Source organism: Balaenoptera musculus, chromosome 11 (assembly GCF_009873245.2).
Source record: "Balaenoptera musculus isolate JJ_BM4_2016_0621 chromosome 11, mBalMus1.pri.v3, whole genome shotgun sequence".
NCBI lineage: Eukaryota > Metazoa > Chordata > Mammalia > Artiodactyla > Balaenopteridae > Balaenoptera > Balaenoptera musculus.
The window spans coordinates 56,122,235-56,134,660 of NC_045795.1; the positions used below are offsets into that span (position 1 = coordinate 56,122,235).

The 12,426-nt window shown below is 47.7% G+C and overlaps 1 protein-coding gene across 3 annotated transcripts in view; it reads left to right on the plus strand.

Annotated features, from left to right (window-relative positions):
• CTDSPL (CTD small phosphatase like) overlaps positions 1-12,426 on the plus strand; it is a 125,650-nt gene that overhangs the window by 79,471 nt on the left and 33,753 nt on the right. For all 3 annotated transcript variants that reach the window (XM_036867854.1, XM_036867855.1, XM_036867856.1), the window contains one exon: positions 11,932-12,086. In XM_036867854.1, coding sequence (XP_036723749.1) covers positions 11,932-12,086 — 155 coding nt within the window. The remainder of the gene's footprint in view (positions 1-11,931; positions 12,087-12,426) is intronic.

Below are 12,426 nucleotides of genomic sequence, written 5' to 3' on the forward strand. Positions count from 1 at the left end.
ATGATATACAGTATGCAATTATTATTTTAATACATGATACACAATCCAAAGGATACTAAAGAGAATAGAGTGAAAAGTAATTCTCCTTCCCTTCTGGTGTGTCCTCCATTCCTCTCCCATGGGGCAACAGTTACTTATAGAGATACTTTTTGCACATATAAGAATATGCACACACTTGTGCTTTCTATTTTGTTAATTTATTTGATTTTGTATTTGAAGGTTGATGGTAGTGCACTAAATGTTCCAGTGTCCTTGCTTTTCTCATTTAATGTATCTCAGAGTGTGCTCCATTATCAGTAGGCAATATAATGCAGAGGTTAAGAGCCCAGACTACTTGGATTTGAATAAAGTCTACTACTTACTAGCTGTGTCATCTTGGGCAGGTGTCTTAACTTCTCTGGACCTTAGTTTCCTCATTTATAAAATGAATATAATAGTAGTCCTGACCTCATAAGATTACTGAAAGGATTAAATGAGCCAATGTATGTAAAGTGCGTAGAATAGTGCCTGGTGCATCTTAGGTAAGATAAGTGTTGGCTGTTATCAGTGCATATGGAGCTGCAGCCTTCTTTTTCACAGCTGTATAATACTCCACACCAGGGATAGATAGATAGACAGAGATATATAGATATATAATATTTTGTCCCACATTGATGAACAACTAGTTTGTGCTGAGGTCAGCATTGCTGTTGCAAACAAATTGCAGTATTATGACACAATTTGAAGGAAACAACATAAATGTCCAAAGTTAGTTTAATTATGACACAGTGCACATCCATACAGTGGAATCCAATACAACCAATCAAAATAAGGTTGTAGAAGGATATCTGATGAAATGTGAAAATGTTCACATATTAAGTAGAAACAAACATTTTAAATATTTACTCAGTTTTTTCCACTATAAACATGATGTAGATTGTAGAAATTGAGAAGTGATTAAAAAAAGTATAAAGAAAAATAATAATTAACCTAGCCCTATGATCCAGAGACTGCTGTGCTTACTTAACATACTGGTGAATTTCACGTAATCTCTCTTTCAGAAAACTTGCATTAATTACTTTATAGGAAGTAGGAGTTGCCATCTTTGCTAAACATGGCAGGGAGCTGTGAGTTGGGTTCCCCAGATGAGGGTTGGCCATGTGTGGGTGGCACAGATTAAAGCTGTTTGGAAGAGGGAGGCTCACTGTGGGCAAGAGGGCGTCCCAGGAAAGACATGCTGCTCGGCTGAACATGCTCTTAAAGAATTGCAGGAGCTGTTTCTTTTTATCAAATCAGTCATTGTCATTGTTCTGTGTTTCCTTTCACACATTCATTCGTTCAATAAACATGTGTTATGTCAGGCCTATTTTGTACTATTGTGTTTCTAGATCTTAAGGACTGAGACATGAACAAGATACTTTCCAAGCCAGTACCCCTGGAGCCTACCTTCCCCAGCTTGTCCAGAAGCACATGACAAAGTTACAGACATCGGGCAGCACAGTGTCTGAGGTGCCCCGCCTGACCACAGATGTTTCCCCACATGTCTTCATAATGGTCATTTCTTGTGGCTGCACAGTATTCGCTCCAGTTGCTGTGCACTGATTTAACTAAGCACCCCGCTCTGTTGGACGGTCAGATTACCGGCATAAATGCCTTGTGGTCTTTGACACATCACTCACCTACTTGTCATATGGATTGTTCCAGTTTACAGAGTTACCAGCAATGTGTGAGTGAATGGGCCCAGGCCGTCAAAGCCTTACCACCATTGGCTATATGTTTTTATTTTTATCATTGCTGCTTGTTTCTTAGGTCCAAAACTGGACCTCGTTGTTTAAACATTCATTTATTTGATTACTGTTAAATTTTAACCTTTGCTTCCTCTAAATAAGTGCGTCATCTGTTTAAATCCTTTGTTCCGTTACTTATTTTGGCTCTCAGTGTGAAAAACAGACTCTATATAGTGATGGTTAAGAGCTCAGATTCTAGACCCACACAGACCTGGTTTATCTCCAGCCCTGCTACTTCGGAGCTGTGTGACGTGGGGCACAGGGGTTTGGGGAAGTGCTGAGGCCAGGAAAGGCATTCCCAGCCGAGGGGCTCTCCTGGGAAGCTGAGTCACAGAGTTTGGTGGCCTGGGTACATTCGGGGGACGGCACAACAGCCACTGTGTCTGGCTTCATCTAATAGGGTTGCCAGGCATATCACTGGTTCATTTTGGAGTTTTCAAAAGTGTGGTATTTGGAGTGAAGGCAGGTGGCATAAGGCTTCATATTCAGAGTTTCTCCCTGGAAACAAAACCCAAACCCATCAAGTGCTGGGGATAGGCAGGGAAGGGTGGTAGGAAGGCCGGGAGCCCTGCAGCCAGGCTGCTCTGGCTTTGACCCCCAGCACCCTCACTGCACAGTTATATGTACTCCTGGTCTTGTCTTCTCATCGGAAAATGGGGTGATCATATCGGCACTGCACATCGTGAAAGCCACAAGTGATTTATGTCAGGGGCCTCACACAAACAAGGCACTCAACTAACGTGGGCTGTTACGAACCAACTGTGAACAGGGAAGCGCATCCTTCCATCTCAGAGGATGAGATTAGGATTTCTCCTGCCCGGTTTTCAGCCATCGGCCCTTGCGGGCCCTCCCCTTGATTTCTCACTGCTGGAGGAACCACTGCCAGTTACAGGCTGCAGTGGGGAAAAGAGCTTCCAAAGGTACATTTCTTTCACAGAGTGGCGGGTGGAATTCCCTGAGCAAATCGATCACTTGGGAATAAAGTAGGGACTGATGGGACATCTTGAAAAGTGACTAAGTCCTTTTCCTAGGAGAAAAGGATGTTTGGATTCTCAGCAGCTACATCTGCTTTTGAACTCTGTGCGGTCTGTGCCCTGGCCTCTCCCCACCCCCAAACCCCCCCCCCTTTTTTTCAAACAGGGGAAAGTTGTGTTTGTTGACAACTCTTTCAGGGTGGGAAAGGAATGTAATGTATGCATAGACTGCCCAGAATTTCCTGTTAGACACCCATTCCAAACCTCGGCCCTGGGATGCATTCCAGAGATTGCAGCCCAGTTCTGGAAGAGAAGAAGTGGTGCATTCATTTAAAAGCTGACCCTCAGAGGAACTCCCCCTCCTCCCTTAAAAAAAGGTGTTTAGCATTTTCTGTGATAAAGTGGTTGTGAATTCAGCTGTACGGTCTCTTCAGGGTTGTAATGTGCTCTGACATCCCCATGTATGGAGAAATAGCCTTACTTTGGGAAGCTCTGGTGTCCAGTTTTGCAGCTGTAACAGCATTGGTGTCCACATATTTTTAATGTTCTGCTGCAAATACGTGGATGACACAAATCTGCTACGCAATACCTTTCTCACTTCTGCTCGTAACATGAAAGAAGCTGGTTCTGATGGCAGGTTTTGGTGCTATGACACATTAGCAGTAGACTTCGTGTGTTAAGTCAGTTTTCTCCTAGAAATTCTGTTACTCCGGGTCTTTGGTAGTCTGGACCCTGAGTCGGCATGTAGGCTGGCTTGGCATTGTGGAAATGAAAGATAAACCTTGTTCTCTATAGCTGCCAAGATGCAGTTTCTTCACTTGGGGAGAAACTTGAATGATTGGGGGTGGAGTCATAGTTGGTAGCAAACATTGCCACCTATGTTTCAGCTACTTTCATCTTGACCCTGAAGCACTCCTTGGATCTATAGAGATGGGGGAGGGGGTCTCTGGGAGTTCGAGGTCAGATCAGAGATAAGGACGGATGGGTGGGTGGGGTGCTCACGGAGGAGGGTGTGTAAAGCCCTGAATCAGTGTAAACCCAGAGGTTGTGATCCTGCAGCCAGGGATCCAGGACGGTTCCTAAGCCTCTCCACATCTGGAATCGAAACCAAGTCAGAATTGTCAAAGGGCAGTGGTTATGTGATGTGGGCAGCTATCATGCTAACCAGGAAACACTGGCTTTGGGGTCAACATGTCCATTTCTGGGTACAGAAGGGAACCAGTCAGGTCAGGAAGTAAGTATAAGAGGATGATCAGAAATGTCCCTCTCGGCCTGTCATACCAGCCCATTGTGGGTTCCGTTGTGCCTTCCGTCTGTTGGCATACACACAGTCCTCTTGTCCCAGTGGAGGGCCAAACCCCACCGTCAGCCTTGGTGGACTTTCTCCAAGACTTTCCATGTTTTTAACTACAACACTTTATTTCTAACCATATTTCATGTAAGATTTCCTCAAAAAGGCCTGAATCCTAGGGTTTAAGTTTCACATGTGGAGCTGCTTCTTACCTGTTTGTTTACTTTTTCTAACATTATTATCATTATACAAAGAAACCTTCACTAGATAGGAGGTAGAGTTTGAAAGAGCTACTTCATGTTCTAAGTTTAGAATTCACATAACCAGAACCAAAATGGGTCTGCCTACATGTTTTCTCCTAAAGCCAGGCTGTTTTTGTGAGGACTGTTGTCTGGATACAGTCACTAACTTCTGTTCACAGTGAGACACTGCACTGGGCCTAAACCAATCATCAGTTTTTGTTGCTATATCTTAAGCTGCTGATAGATTTTCTCTCTTACACAAACATACAGGGTTTTGCTGCACCCACACGACAACCCTGTGGGGGGTAGGTGTTATGATTCCCACGTTACCTGTGCGGCTTAGGTAGATGAATTCACACTGGCGAACAGAAGGCAGGGCTGAGACTTGAACCCAAATGTAATTCTAAAGCCCATTTTCTTTCCATGTAACTTGTATTTAAAGTCAGTTTTCAGGGCTTCCCTGGTGGCGCAGTGGTTAAGAATCCGCCTGCCAATGCAGGGGACACGGGTTCGAGCCCTGGTCCAGGAAGATCCCACAGGCCGCGGAGCAACTAAGCCACAACTACTAGCCCGCGTGCCACAACTAGTGGCTACTAGTAGTAGCCACAACTACTGAGCCCGCGTGCCACAACTACTGAAGCCCGTACGCCTAGAGCCCGTGCTCCGCAACAAGAGAAGCCACTGCAATGAGAAGCCTGCGCACCGCAACAAAGAGTAGCCCCCGCTCGCCTCAACTAGAGAAAAGCCCGTGTGCAGCAACAAAGACCCAGTGCAGCCAAAAATAAAATAAATAAAATAAATAAATTTTAAAAATAAATAAATAAAGTCAGTTTTCAAATAAGAAATTCCATTCTAGGCATGTTACATAAAAGAGGCCACATCTGTGATTTTTAAACATCCTGGAAATCTGTGATGTATATAGATAGCCTACATTAGTCATAATCTAAAATTTAAACTCAGTAGTTCCAGTTACAGAAGTCAAACCATGACGTGTGTGGTACAGATCCGATCACGTCATTCCCCGGGTCCATAGAATCAAATCCAGACTCATCACCATGGTTTACAAGGCCCTTGCTGTCATCATCCCCATCTCATAACACCTGGCCTCTTTGATTTATCAAATATTTCATGCTCCCTCTCACTTCAGGGCCTTTACACGTTGCTGTTTCCCTACTTCCCTGCCCCCTCCAACAATTTTGTAAAACTGTTAGCCCAGTTGTCAGACTACTTTCTTCTAAGAAGCCACTCCTACCCACCCCCTGCCAAATCTGGACTTTTTGCCCTTCTCTGGGCCCCAGCAGCGCCCTGCGCTACCCCATCATAACAAGACTCGTACTGTATTAGCATTGCTTATTCTCGTGTCTCTCCTCCTAGGCGTGCATGTTGTGAGGTAGGGATGGTGCCTGTGTGATTTATCAGCGTCTCTGTACTGCCTCCCCTAGGAGCTCGCATTTTCAGGGATAATCCTTTCCATTGCAGATAGCATAAACCCAATTCGTATTGGCTTCAAAGAAAAAGAGATTCACATAACTGAAAATGCCAGAAGGATCTGGTTTACTGAAATCAAGTCAGAGATCTGCCCCTCTGCACATCTCAGTTTTGGCTCATGTGATCAGTCAGGTAGGTGCTTCTCGCTTGGTGGCCAGGATGGCCGCCGGTGGCTCCAGGCTTACATCCTGCCAGCTTAGCAAACCAGCAAAAAGAGAACATTTCCTCCAATAGCCATAGCATGAATCCGGGGGCCAGCTTTCCTCGGCCCAGCTTGGGTCATGCGCCCATCCCTAAGCCAATCACGTGGCTCTTATTGGCCAGGCTTTGGTAATGGACTGAGAGTTGGTGAGGTGAGAGTGGTGGAACTTTTACCAGAGGAAGGGTAATGGATCTTGGCAGGCAAAAATGTCACACGTCTACTACACTCCCCGTCGGCAGCTGGTGCTTTGAAGATACTGGTTCTTGCTACTGGACCAGCAGTCTGCCAAGAGAGACCAGGGAGGTATTGGGGAGGCTTCCTGTCTCACCTTTAGGACTGAAGACTCAAGGAAGGCAACCATCTCTGCACTCATGTTAGCCGCCCCATTCATAGGCCCTCTCTAAGCCCCTCACCTGCTGTGCTGGAGGATGGGAGGTCCCCAGCCCTTGAAGGAGAAAGAGGGGGGGCAGTGTATGAGTGGGAAGCAGGGTGTTCATCTGCTGGCTGCAGTGACACCAAGTACAGGGACAAAGAGAGAGGCATTAGCTCCCAGGGTGTATCGAGGAAAACGGGGCCACGTGCCTGTTTGTCCTCAACGTCACACACTCCCCGCATGGTTAGAGGGCTCCAGGCACATGGGTGAGGCCCATGCCCAGCGTCTCCAGCTCTTCACAACCCTTCCCAGGATTTCTGCTCCACGCAGGCCTGCTCAGAAAAATGGGGGACGTCTTAGGATCACCCCATCTGCCCCTGCCGGGGATCTCCCCATCCTACCCCGTAGGATGCCATTTTCATGGGCCAGCCATCTGTGTGGAGAGAAGGGCAGCTGCTGGGGCCAGCCACAGTCATGTCTTCATTAGCAGGACTGAGGAAGAAGACGAGGAGCTCCTTCTGATGGGCCTGCACTCCCAGAGCCTGGGGGAAATGGCAGCATACAGTGGCCCAGTAGGGGAGCCTGCAGGAGAGACGTGATGGGTCTGTTGGCCTCCTTGCCTGGTCCTCACGCAGTCCTCCTCCCCCGGGAGGGTGCTCCCTTTTGATGCACAGCATGGGGCGAGGAGCCCCTGGATCAGATGCAGACAGGGCAGGGGCAGAGCTCAGCAGAGGAGGGTTGAGCAGGTGGGCAGGAGAGAGTGGATGCTTCCTCCCTTCATCTTGAAAGCAGTGTTCTTTTTCTAAGGGGAAGCAGGTAAACAGTCCCCAACAGCATTCATCTGGACGCTTCACCGCTCCCTCCACTTCCTTTCCTCATCTCTGCCTCTCCAGTTTTTAGAGCAGTTGAGTAGAATCACTTCTGAGATTTTTCTAGTTTTGCTTTCTAAATTACAGTTTAAGTAACCAAGGCCTGTTATAGTAAGTTATGCCTCCTGGTTGTCAGATGCCAGGGAACAAATGTGGACCCACAGGATCCAGCCTTTGATCCGGGACTTACCAGCAGAACCCCTACTCCTTTACAAAGCAGAAGCTCTTAAGAAACTAATGATAATAATAAGAGCTGACATTTATGAAGTGCTTACCCTGTGCTGGGTACTGTTCTGTGTACTTTATATGAACTCATTTAATTCTCACAACAAGCCTATTGTTTCCACTTTACAGATAAGGAAACTGAAGCACAAAGAAGTCATATAACTTAGGTCCCGTACATTTGCTGGTCGAGCCAACACCTAGAAGGCTGACTTCAGAGGCCACACTCACAACCACCAGTCTCCTCACTTGTTGGGCTACACCTCGGTGGGTCATGTCAATAATTAATTATGGGACACAGAATCAGCAGCAGCGAAACAAGTTCTACTGCTATTGTAGTTGTCCGGGGACAGAATGATGAGGGCCTCAGCTGGGATATGAAAGGGACAGGGCATTGTTGAGGACAGATTTAAGAGCCACTAAGGGTATCAAAACCAACAACTTAATGAGAGGGAGAAGGGTAGATGTTTAGACTAGGAGATTGACGCCCCAGGTGAAGAGGGGACCTGCTGGGTGAAGCGCTCCTAGGAGGCATCCAGAGGAGATGCCCATCCGGCGGGCAGGTGGGTAAACTGGCCTGGAAGTCGGGAGAGAGGAATGGGCTGAAGATGTAGCCCAGACAGACAAGTGTTTATTTGGGAGTTCAGTGGCCAAGGAACAAATCCCTTCCACTGGAACAGGCTTCCTCCAGGAGGTGGGCTTTGAACCAGCCCCTGAAGAACAGGAATGTTCTCAGAAGTGGGGTATGAGGAGAGGAGGAGTGGGGGGTAGGATGTCAGCGTGATGAGGAGCCTACTGTGAGGAGGAAACCGGACATGAGGTGCACAGGTGTGGGCGTGGATAGCAACAGGAAGGTGATCAGGGAAAGCAACAGAAGACCTCGCAATAATTTTTGATGATGTTTTCCTCCTAAATCTGATAAAACATGGAAATCTTTATGAAATGTTCGAGACTGATGTTCAAAGTTCCTACTCTCTCCTTTACTCCTCCAAAGTATTCTTAAAACCAGTGTAACTGGAAGATGTATATATTAAACTGATTTTCATACCCGACTGTTACAGTTCTGATAAAGACCTTCTTCTGGCTCCCTGGGCCACCAGGGGGCCTCTCATGTCAGCAGTAGGGACATTCAAAGGGGCGAGTGAGGCCAGGTGGTGAGAGGCCGAGTCTTGATTAAGCACAGAGAAGGAGCAGGACCACCTGTGTGTCCAGGGAGGGTGAGAGGCTGGGTGGGCTGCCAGACGGGAAAGCCAGTGGGAGCACTCTGCTGGGGCAGATCATGGACTTGGTGCCCTCTTTTCACATGGGCCCCTCTGGTTTGGGTTGGTGGGCATGTTCCATCCCGGCAATGTCACGGTCCGGGGCTGAGCCTGGGCCACCACAGCAATGACATTTACCTCCTGCAAGGCTTATGGCGCTGCTCTTGCCTGATTTTCCCCTTTGCAGGCATGGAGTGGAAAGCGGAGGAGTAGGTGTAAGGGTTTAGGTTTGGGGGTAGGATATGGTTTCTCCTGAGCTTTACAGAGTTGCTGAAAGAAAGCTTAACGAGACTATTTTCTTTCCCTCTTGTTAGAGTAAAATGTAGTGACCATAAAACATTGGGAAAATATGGAAGGAAGAGGTGTAAATACCCAGAGTCTGACAATTACTGTTAACATTGCGATATATTTTTGCCAATCTTTTCTCTACTACAATCTCTTTTCATTTGTTTTTGCAGAGTTATGATCAAGTCAGATATACAATTATTTGTCTTGCTTTTTTGATCTAACGTTATAAACATTTGTCCGTTAAAACATAGATGTTGATTTCGTGTATCAACTGAAACCCTTTTACCAGAAGTTTATGAGTAAATCAAGGGCCTTCTGGATTGTAGCTGGTGGAGAGGCCGCAGCTGGGGTGGAAGGCAGCAGGGTCATGAGACCCATACAGCCCACCTTGACCTCTGAGGAACAGTGAGTGCCGTGGGCAGGGTGGGCTTATGCTGGTCCTGAGGGAATCCAGCCATTTCCCCAGCCAGCCTGCTTTTGAGAGCACCAGCCCAACCCAAGGGTGATTAGAAGATTCGAAAGCCCCCAGCTGCCCGGAGGTTCCTACAGGCCCTAGTAGTGACCTTATGTAGCAGGAAGATGCCTGGACCCTCCCACAGCCATGAGCTGCTTCACCTCTTCCTACACAGACGGGGGAATGGAGTGAGCTGCCATTGTGAGGGGCGATGGCCTCCCAAGTGACCCAAGCAAATAGTGACCCTGCAGCCCTCTTTGCGGCTGCCACATGGCAAGTAATCACATGGTGGAATTACAAGTAGCTCCCTGGCTCCACGGTCAGGATTTTTTTAGCACATAAGTTAGCTTGTTAATTTGTTAGTTAGTTATGGGGAAGATTTATGTGACCCAAGGATGAAAACAGGATCCGGGAAAGTGCATTTTGCAGAGCTGTTTACTGCCCAGCCTGGGTGTTGACGGCTCAGTGTCACCAAGACATGAACAAAAAGCTTGTTTGCTTGCAGAGAAATGTGCTCTCAGCCGGGGAAGAGACAGTTTTTTCTTCCTCTGACTAAATTATCTGAGTGAGGCATAAAAAACTAAAATACCCAAAGTAACAACAAAACAGCTTAACCAATCATTTATATTAAATATGAGTTTATGGCAGTGCTTTTCTCCCCGTTTGGCATGTTCCCTCCTTCTTAATCTGACCTGAGTTGTTTCAGAATTGTCTTCAGCGTGGTGCATGGGGAAAGCATGCGCTCTGGAAACTCTGGGTTTGAATCTGGACACGTGCAATTACTAGCTGTATATTCTCAGCAGTTAGATGGAAGCAATCACACCTATCTCCTTGGGTAGCTGTGAGGATGACATGAGATGAGGATTGTAAAGTACTAGAACCCAGAGGGCTGGCCCCAGGAAACAGTGGTCACTATCGCTGCCACCACTGCTGTGTGGGAGGCCTCTGTGCCTGGTGGTCCTCATGGTCTGGTCTGGCCGGGCGAGTGGGGCCTGAAATGAGAAGACGGGTGCCCTGTGACATGAACCTAAGGATTCATAAGGAAGAAGAAACAGCCAGCTTTTCCAGAGATTTATGGTTCTAAAGATCATCTTTAATTAATGAAGTTTGTTTTTTTCTCGCCTGTGCTAGGCAGCTTGCGGCATCTTAGTTCCCTGACCAGGGATCGAACCCGGGCCCCGGCAGTGAAAGCGTGCCAAGTCTTAACCACTGGACCGCCAGGGAATTCCCAATGATTATCTTAAATTCACACTTCCTGGGCCATTTGCCTAAACCCAGGCTAAAGACCATCCAGGCCTGTGGAGCTGCTGGCAAAACAGCCTTTCAGTCCTTTTTCAGAATTTCTGAATGCATTTGGTTTTGCTGCTGGCAGAAGGGTACCTGCAGACTTGCAGCAAAGGTTTTGTGATCTCTTGAGAGGGCAGGTGCTATACAAATCCCTCAAGTGTACAAAGAGGAATCGTGCCACAATTGCTTTGTGGGAGAGATGGGCTCCAACAGTTATCATGCAAACTTAATAATTTCCTACAGTGGTGATCTTCCCATCAACCCCAAGCATGGTCCCTGTGCCCGTAGCCTGTACCCAGACGTGGTATGTGGTGGGACGGCTGCTGACCCGCCCAGACGTGGTATGTGGTGGGACTGCATTCCCAGGGCTAAATGCTCCTGCACCTCCAAGTTGTCAACCTCCTCCCCTGAGGTGTGTTTCTCATCGGTACTAACTTTCGTCTTTTATTTCTGACTTGTGGCGACTTGTCTTGAGCCCTGGATAACAGAAAGGATCCATCCCTCCCTCCGGAGCCTCAATCCAGGACAGGCCAGGGAATGAGTCGGTGGCACAGTATTGCCCTGGGTCTCGTGAAGATAGGCTTTGCCCTGGCCAGCCCTGATGTTCTGTCCCACCTCTCCTGCTGTTTCTGTTTTAAGTGTGGTGGGAGCCCCCACCCCTGAGCTCTGTGGGTCCAGGCTCCCATCAACTTCTTGACAAATGGCAGAGTTTAAGAAGAGGGCTGCTTTGTGCCTTCACACATCTTATTTCTTAACCCATGAAGCTAGTTGTTTCCATGGTGAGCAGGGAGTGTCCAAGAACCCAGTTTCAATGTGACTCTTCCTTGGTACCCTTCACAGAGAAATGCTTCTCAGCGAGGGACAAGTCTGATTTGTGCCTGCAAGGATCTATGTTTTGAAGTAGCACTTGTGCAGGGTTGGAAGACTTTATCTGCTGGTCTCAGGAAGGCAGATGGCCCCGGGGATGGGTCAGCTAATGAGCAAGCAGCCCCCACTGGGCCGAGATCAGGGGAATTCTGTCCAGCCAGCAGGACTGGACTCCATCGACTGTCTGGCCTTCTAGGAGTCACGTCACAGTCTTTTAGGGGAACTTCCTGGCTCCCCTCGTCTTCTGGTCCTGAGTTGGTCTCCACGTGTCAGGGCTCTGGGGCAGCTGCACGTTCGAGTTTTCCCGTAGTATTACAGTTGGCCACGCTGTGCTCTGTTTCTCTTCCAGCATCCCAGTGCAACGTCAGCCTGAAGAAGCAGAGGAGCCGCAGCATCCTCAGCTCCTTCTTCTGCTGCTTCCGTGATTACAATGTGGAGGCTCCGCCAGGCAGCAGCCCCGGTGTTCTTCCGCCGCTGGTGGAGGAGAACGGCGGGCTTCAGAAGGTCAGTGCCGACGCGGAACTTCCGCCGCCGCGCGTCTGTCCCGCCCTTGACGAGCATCCTTAGTCAGAATCCGTGACAGTATGTGCGCAGCCATTTACTTAAAGATTTGAAATTACCAAAAAAGTCATCTTTTTTGTTACAGGATATGTCAGTCATTCCCATTTAGCAACTGAAGAACATATTTGATGCGAGTTATAAGAGTCACTTCACATTTTTGTAACATTCTGTCGTGGGAAGTTGTATGAAAGAGAGAGTTAAAGAACCAGGAGCAGACAAAGAAATGGAAAGACCAGAGGAGACACAGAGACTTGGGAAAAAGCCAATAATAAATATAAGTGAA